General features: G+C 38.6%; 1 protein-coding gene across 1 annotated transcript; it reads right to left on the bottom strand.

The window, feature by feature from the left end:
* Window positions 1-436: 436 nt before the first annotated feature.
* LOC135326553 (transmembrane protein 18-like) lies at window positions 437-7,936 on the bottom strand. Its single transcript, XM_064504367.1, has 6 exons — window positions 7,924-7,936; window positions 5,479-5,627; window positions 5,040-5,160; window positions 2,476-2,530; window positions 1,533-1,626; window positions 437-1,408 (listed from the first exon to the last, which is right to left on the bottom strand). The coding sequence occupies exons 1-6, from the start codon at window positions 7,934-7,936 to the stop codon at window positions 1,322-1,324; spliced, it is 519 nt and encodes a 172-aa protein (XP_064360437.1). The 3' UTR covers window positions 437-1,321.
* Window positions 7,937-8,753: the final 817 nt, after the last annotated feature.

Raw genomic sequence — 8,753 nt, 5'->3', positions numbered from 1 at the left:
GAGTCTCATAACTCATGGGAAAGGTAAAGAAATGGATCCCAGCCTAGCACTTGCACTGCCCTTCCACAACGTTGTGAAGCCCTCCAGAAGTAGTTTCACCCTGCCCCATGTGAGGCTCAAACTGTGTATGTGCATGCATTTGCTTATTTTCCTGAAGTATGTAATTCCACCAGTTCACAAATACATGCAAGCTTAGAACCTTAGTAGTGTTCTTTTGCAAGCTAACCTTTGTACTCTACTAAGTTTCATTTTGTAGATCATTTTTCCCATGTCTTAAATGATACATACTTTAGACGAAGCTCTAGGTCTCTGCACAAGGCTTTAACTGCTTCCGCATATAACTTCTACTAAAAAAAGTACATGGACTCTTTTACATTGTATTCATCTCCTTTGCCTCACCAAATTCCCTAAATCTAATATGATCTTTTCACCAGAGTCAATTTGTCATTTCCAGTTCTTTATTAAAAAGTCAAACATTTTATACATGTGTATATACATATGAACAGAATTTTGTAGAACACCTTAAAGCTTCTCCCCTTCCCTTCTGTTCCACAAACTAGCAAAAGACACTATAAAAATTTCATTCATATTTAAGAAAGGATATTTATCTAACTGCATTAAAGTGTAAAATATAAATTGAAACAATTTAGAGATGGTTTTGACTGACTTACACAAATTAAGTACAAGATTTTACCAAACCAGCAATTTGTATGAGAAAGAAAAGGAAAAAAAAAAACAATTAAAAATATCAACTGCAATCCAACAATCTGTATTCAAGATACAATGGATAATTTTATTTATAAAATGGTCCTGTATCAGAATTGTTCACTGCCACACAATACATACATGAGATATGAAACTTGATCTACAAAGTAAAATGTTCTGTAGAAGCATGAGTTCTTGAAGTGTTCTGAATATTAGCCCTCATTTACTAGAATCCATAGCACAGCTTCAATTGGCGTAAGTAGAAGACTGGATACTTAATAAATACGTATTTAACACACAGTTAAAAAAAATACACAGGTGTATGAAAACTGACTGGAAGTTTGTACCGTTATCAGTGTTAATTGTCTTGGTCACGGTAAAAATAGCTTATACTAAAGCACAGAAAGACCTGTTAAGACCAGCCTGTCCTGATTTCATAGCAAAGTTGAGATGTATTGTGAACCCCTGCTTTCACCTCATTGTCCATGGCCAAAGGGTGCAAAGTCCTCTCAACATCAGACACAAAAAAACATTGCTGTTCTTGGATAAACATACAAGAAGGACTCATTACATGAAACAGTATTTTTACAAATAATAATAAAAATATTCAACACTTTCAATTCTTCTTTTTCTCTGCTTTAATTCTCTGCTGTAGTGTCTTCAGTTCAGTCATTACATTCAAAGTTCTGTAAACCCAGGTGACCTGAAAAGTATGAGTATTATTACATTCAACTCATTTTTAATATAATGTGTACACACACACATGCACACACACACATTTACTTATCAGTTTCATGAAAGAAGTATCCATTTAAATAAACACATACCACAATTATGATAGTATTCACCAGAAGTGGTGCTGAAAAGACTAGTGAAATAAACATTCCTCTTGAATCAAAGTATTGGTATTTAGAAAATAGCCTGATAGAAAAGAAAAAAAAAAAAAAGAACATTATTCACTGTATTCCACACAACTTTATATGTTCATAATAGCTGTTCTACATGGATATTGGCCAGATTATCCCACTTCTTGGGAGCCCCAAGCATGGGACAACATTCTACTGTATCAAGCCAGAAGAAAGGGGTCGTCAATATCTAATCAGTTATGAACATTCATTACAATACCAGCCTTTCTTTTTTTTGTAAGGCTTTATTGTTTGACAGAACCCCCCCCACACACACACACATAGTATCTTTCCAGAAAGACTATTAGTATTACTATAGTAATCTTTCCCTGTTACACTGGGGAAAGATTAGTTCAATGCTTACGGAAAAAAGTCATCAGTTTAATTCTGGTACACAGACTAAGTAAACCAGGCAGATTTTCATGATATTTATGCACATAATAAGCATATAAAATACTTAGCGATATTTTTGAGAAATGGTGCTTAACTTCACCTTATTAAACACAAACAGCTAATGAAAAAAAAAAAAAAAGCCCATGTCCTCTTTCCCTTAACTGTACTACTCTGATTTTCTCTTAGAGTTAGTTTACAACAATCCATGCAAACAAAAAGTGTTTTTCTTCTTTTGATTTTTAGTCAGTAAACACATGTTAACTGTTAGAAAAATTACTCTTTCCTATAAGCTAAGTTGAAACTATATTGCATTGTATGGTTTTGTCCAAAAGGATTTTATCAATCAGTGCAACAGATCTTCCACCATCACATTCTCTTGATGAGACATGAGTGACTCTTTCAATTAATGTTTTTGGTGGAATGATACAAAAAAATAACTCATGCATTTAAATGTGAAAGGGAAAACAGTTACCTCCAATTCATAGCTGCTAATTCATTTATATATTCAGCACAGTAAACTAAACCTACTGTACAACAAAAGAAAAGTATTGTTAGATTCAATACTTCTTTAAAAATAAACAGCAAGTTATCAGTTCTAAGATGTATACGTACTCTACATTAAAATTCCATGATCCTCAGAAAATTGTCACACATTTAACTACATAAAGCCAGTTCTGAATGTTTGAAGTGTCCCATATAGATACTAACAAATATTAAGTGATCAGAAAACATACTTGCAATATTACAAAGAGACATAAAATCCTGCATATCTGAGCTTACAGGAAGAGCTCAGTATACACACGAGTATTTTTTTTTTAAATCAGTATTTTTTCCATCAATCTTGTTGATGATTGCTTCTAAGATAAATCTGTAAAATAAAGTCAGCACTCCCCCCAGACTGGTATAGAATTAAGATATCATTTTAGATGCTTTAGGTTTTATATCCACCATTACTATCTAAAGCTAGTGTACTAAACATTAAGAGTAAATTCACCAGAATTATAAACAAGCATTTATGCAGTTCCTTCCTACATTGCATTGCGTCCAAGTCTTAAAAAGGTAAATCCCTTCTATTTATAGTTTTAACATTTTTGGTCATTAAAATATCTAGGAGAAACACTGTATTTAAAACTGCTTCACAGAAGTGTTTTGAATTCACTTATGAGGACACAGCACAAGCTTTGTTTGTGGTAGGTATATAGCAGAGCAGTCCGCTGCAGTCCAGTGAAAACTAGTATATCCTTATTCAACAGTTATATGTAGCATAAATGCATCAAGACAGCAAGAAAATCCATTGAAATCATATGTTTAATAGAAAAGCAATGAGACTATATATTATCCAATTAAAAAATTTCCTTGTTTTGTTTTTTGTGGAAAATGATACAAGGAGAAACTTAAAACTGCTTCAGTCACTTTAAAGATGACATGCCCAAACCAGTTTAAAAAAAAAATTTGGTGATGTGAAGGGGAATGCCATAATAAACAATATTCTGTATTGTTTTGGCATCAGCTGGGTTATCTTTGTATGGTACTGCACAATATAGATCATACTTATCATGTCAAGGTAAACCAGTGTGATTTTTGTAGTTTCTTTAGTCATTTTTTACTTTGTACAACATAAAATATTTTTTATTGTCGATGTATCACCAGTGGTTCAATTTTTCAGGGACGTACAAGGCTGTGACTTGATAAGGATTTTTTTAAGCACTCATCTCGCTTACAGGAAATTTACATCATACTTGCATTGAAAAGCCATCAAAGATCAGTTCCACTCCAATTTTCAATGCAATTAGTGCTTGGGTGTGCAAATCCATGCTGGTAACACTAAGAATACTTTAGATGAAGAATCTAAAGTAAACCGAGCCAGCATGTCATTAGAAATTCTACATGCCTAACATTAAATTTAAGAAAGAAAATCCTGACTTTTTAAAAGGAACACTTGGGCCTAATGTGTTGTACACGTGGCATCACTATTTCTTCCTCTGTACTCTGCAGTTAGAAATGGATTTACAGAAATTTACTAAGATTTCTATATTAATTTTGGGAGGTAATTTACATCACTGAAACCTTAGTTTTAGCTGAGTTACGTATTTGCAGTTTTGAGAAAACTGTGATTCCCCTTTCAACTTAACTAGTTGACTAAATGATATTTTAAAATGTCAACATAGTCTTCAAGTGGAATTTTTTGCCTGTGATTCTCTTTAACTTGCTCATCCTTCCTCCATTACTCTGTAAGCATGACAGAACTGAGGCAGTGTGTACAGCCATAACTAGAACCACGGTGCTGCTCGCAGCACATGCATATAATCAAATCCATGACATCTTCTAAAACAAATACCCTCCGCAAGGCTACTCTTAAGCCAGTCAGCCACAAAGACAGAGCTTTGGTTAGGCAAGGCCACAGAGGATCCTCAGGCTGACCTCTGACAAATCCTGAAACAGCAAACACTGGTACCGCAACGGTAAGAACCAGGTTTGCTCTTCCTCATGCCATTCGCACAGGTGTTAGTCAGGCAGTAGACCAGATCCAGAAATGAATCCAGCCAAAAGCTGGCCATATTTCCTGAAGGGCAGCATTAGAAGAAGGCAGAGAGTAACTGCCAGCTTGTGAGAGTCCTTGTCTGCTTCTCTAGAGTAACAGCAATCTTCTGTGAAGCTGTGATACATAATTAACTATGAAGAAACCTTATTTATCACAAATCCTCCCTAAGGCCAAAGTTTCAAGTCACTACTTCATATAGTCTTGGAAACAAAACAAATAGGCACATATGCTATAACAGCTTCTGTGACAATGAAATGCAAGTAAGTATTATTGTGTACAGGCACATGTATTAATAAAAGAGAAATACTGCTTTGCATGCCCTTTAACTATTGTAAAGCATATCACAAAACCCAGTATTATGCAGACATATACAGAAAATTGTAATTACTAACCTAGAAGAATATCTTTAACAGTATTAGTGGCATAAAGGATGCAGGTGCCGCCTGCCACCCGAAAGGCAAGTTCAGGGAAGCAGCACTGCACACACTACTCACCCACGCAAAGGAAGTGCCCTATTTGCACCCGATAGTGCTGCAGAGAGAAGCACGTCAGGAGGAAGCAGAGGACGTGGAAAACCGCCAGCCCCACCAGCCAGGGCTCAGACCAGTCCGTCGTCTAGGGACAAAATTAAGACAGACTCGGCGATCACGCAAGCTCCATCAGGCAGCTTTCCTTTCCACACCCCACACGGAAGAGGAAACCCCCTCTCGCCCACCGGCCCCGCTCGCAGCCACGGGGCGCCCCAGAACAACGCCGCCGGGAAGGTGCCCGCGGCCCGGCCGCCCGCCCAAACGCGCCCCCCCGCGCAGGGGCCGAGCCCCACGGCACCCCCGAGGCCGGCGCCGTCCGCACCCCTCCCCTCGCCGGCCCCGCCGCCGCAGCGAGCCGCGAGCGCCGCGGGGAGCCCGGCTGCAGCGAGCGGGGGCGCCTCACCACCAGCACAGTGCCCAGCCCCAGGGGCGCGCCCCGCGGCGCCTCCACGGCGGCGGCGGCAGCGCCCCGCCCCCCGCCCCTCCCCGCCGCCGAAGCCTCGCGAGAAGGCGCCCAACGGCTGTCGCCGCCCAGGCCCTGCTCCGCGACAGCTAGGGGCGGGGGGAGGCCGTTTGCGCGGTGTGGGTGGCGCTTCCAGGGCTTCCCGCCCCCCTCTGGGAGGGCAGAGGCGGCTCTCGGCAGCAGCGCGGGGAGCAGGGCTGCCCCGGTCTTCAGTAAGAATCGTCTTTCCTGCTTCTGGAACTGAAATTTTCTCAGTGGTGACTCGACCCTCTCAGAGAAACGGCAGAAACTCCTGTTAGGTTTTTAGTAGCTGACATACAAGAAGATTGGCAGAGAGTATTTTCTGTGGCAGTTTGTTGCATAGTGTCAGGCTGCTGTCAGGGCTTTCCGGGCCCTTCAGATCTGCAGCCCTGTGCCGTGTTGCCTCTTCGGTCTTCCCTCAGTAACAGTGCCTGGCTTCAGCTGCTTTAGGATGAAACTGCGGGAAAAAAAAAGGACAGTGTTAAGCCTGATTGGAAATTTCTGACTAGAAACCACTTGAACACTCCAGGCAGGAGCTTAAGTCTAGTGAAAAATGCTAATCTTTGCAAAAGAAAAAAAATGGATTAGTGGGCAATGAAAAGGGGATAAGACATCTCATTCACACCTTTGGTTTTGCTAAATGCGTGTAGGTCTCGAGGAACCTACCAGTCTTAAAGACCTATCGCTCTTAAGTAGAAATTTCAAGTTCAGGTTCATCGGCTAAGACAGCAGGCTTCATGATCTTAACAGAATTATCTTTGTCTGAACCACAAGGCATACTGTTACGCAGTAGCTCTATGCTGTGGTTTTCATGACATTTCTATTGCTGTCATGAAATTATTTTTTCTGAAGGTTTGGCTTACCAGATCTGAAGCTTTGGCTTACATTTTTTGCCAGATCATTTTTATATGAAATTGGGTTTAAAATTTGATTCATGAAAGTTCATGAAGTGCTGCAGGAATGGGAACTCTGACAGCTTTTTTCAAAATGTTTGGAAGTGCAAGCAGAAGTAAACACTATAAACACTTACTCTACCATATAGACAAATACAGGCCTCAGTGTGAACTGTAATCTCTTTTTAGTGTCATACTTCTGCAATTTAGTGTGAGTTACCTAAAACTGAAGATTTTTTTTCCATTTTGTTTTAGGATTTTGGTGGTCTTTTTCTCAGCAACAATAATATCTGGAGGTAAATGAATGGCTTTGCACCATCCTGCTTAATTTTACAATGCTTTAAGTAACAAAGGCTCTCATTTCTATTACTATTCTGATCTTAGTTTTAAGACTGGAAAAAAGAAAAAGATGTTTTCAGCCCACATTATAGATTGGGAAATAAGGCCAAGAGAAATTGACTTGTCATTTAAAAAATCTTACGATTAATGTACTAGATTAAATGATTTGGGATTTCTGTAAATGGGGAATCAGTTTCTTTTAAATTGCTCAGTAACTGACTAGAATAACTGTCTGCAACAGCTGAACAGGTTCAGTGAATGGAAGATATAGTAGATGCTTTATGAGCTGAATATGCTGGTCAGTGGTGAATCTATCATACAGGCAAGCTGGCTGGATAGAAAGTTAGTGGCTTATTATGACTACAACATACAGTATTGAAAATTTTATGTAGTTTTTACTGTCAGGCACTGTAGAGAGCAGTCAGTGCAAGCTTTATCACAAAATACAGGCTGCTTCTATGAGACTGGCTAGGATAAAGTCAATAATGGTGTTTGTCAGCAGGTGGTAGCAGATACATAAGTATTACCAACACTTTTGTGTGATATAGGTTAGCTTTCATTTTTCATGGAGAATGGAATGTGAAGCAGAACATACTTAAAAATAACAAATACACACATTGCTCTTTTATAGGGAAAGGCCTGTACATTTTTCCTGTTACAGCTTCTCTGCAGATCCAGCATGCTACATTCAGATCTTAATTTTAAAGATACTATAGAAACAAGAGGTATGCAATATCAATGATGATGTAGAAATATTTCTGTTCTTTTTACTAAGAGTAACTAGACAAATAGGTTTTTAAAACTGAATCTCATTTTTCTATTGTAAGATTCAGATTCCTATATAATTTCTGTCCAGGCTACAGTATAATCCATTTTGATTTTTACAGGAGAAAAAGGAAAATGTATCCCTTTTAACAAAAGAAAAACTTAATTGTGCATAGGTAGGTATCTAAAATTACACATTTATATAAGTTTAGGTTGCTGAAGACCGAGCTCAATGACAAAAAAGATCTGCTTATGGCAGAGAATCTCAAAACTGAGTGCTAAACTATATTTTAATCATAGCACTGGGAGCTGGCCAGCAAATCTGGGTTTGTGCTAGCCACTACTTGGAAGTGCCTTTTCTACTTACTGTGGAAGGACATGCAGGTTAGAATCTCCAAGTAAATAGGAAGGAACTTTTGTTTTTGAAATTCCCCACACATACTGAAGTGCTGCCTTTTTTTTTTTTTTTTTTTTTTTTTTTTGCCTTTCTTTAACAAATCTGTGAATTAGCAGGTAGATAGTTCTCAGTGATCTTATTTCATTAAGATCCTAAGTGTAGGTTCGTTCTTGTGGTATTGTATTCCTAATTTTTACCTCAAGAAGCTAATGTCCCTTGTAATGCAAGAGCTGTATTTAGAATATCTTTGAAAAATGAAATATCATACCAATATCTGTTGTCCTTGTACCAAGCCAGCCATGTCCTACACTCTTTTCTTCTTTGCCTTTGATATTGTTCTGTCTCTGCAGGGTATGTTCCATTATGAACTGGAGTTTGCTTAGGAGTGATGGTGGTGGTGTGAGCTATCCAAGCTTTCCAAGCTGGGTGAAACAGAATTTATAATAGTCTCAGTTTAAAAAGGCAATTTCTTGGGGAAATGTTATTAGGAACTTTCTTGTTCTTAAACATCAATGAAAAATACACGGAATACAAAATAGAAATAGCTCATGACTTCCCTAATGTGACAAGATCAGTCCAACAACAGGCACGTCCTCTGATCATGAGTTGTTCACACATCAAGAAAGTCAGGTCACAGCTTGCGGTTATTCTGCTATTCTTGTCCTTAACATGCACATTGATTTATGGCTTTGCGTCTTTGAGGGTCTGCTTGGAGTTGGTGAGACTCAAGTTGTTACTTCATTCTTTGAAAGAAACCCTGAAGTTGGTCCCCAGGCATTTCCAACAACCTTTGAACATGG

This window comes from Dromaius novaehollandiae, unplaced genomic scaffold (assembly GCF_036370855.1).
Source record: "Dromaius novaehollandiae isolate bDroNov1 unplaced genomic scaffold, bDroNov1.hap1 HAP1_SCAFFOLD_36, whole genome shotgun sequence".
NCBI classification, from domain to species: Eukaryota; Metazoa; Chordata; class Aves; order Casuariiformes; family Dromaiidae; genus Dromaius; species Dromaius novaehollandiae.
This window is presented reverse-complemented; position numbering and strand designations above follow the sequence as displayed.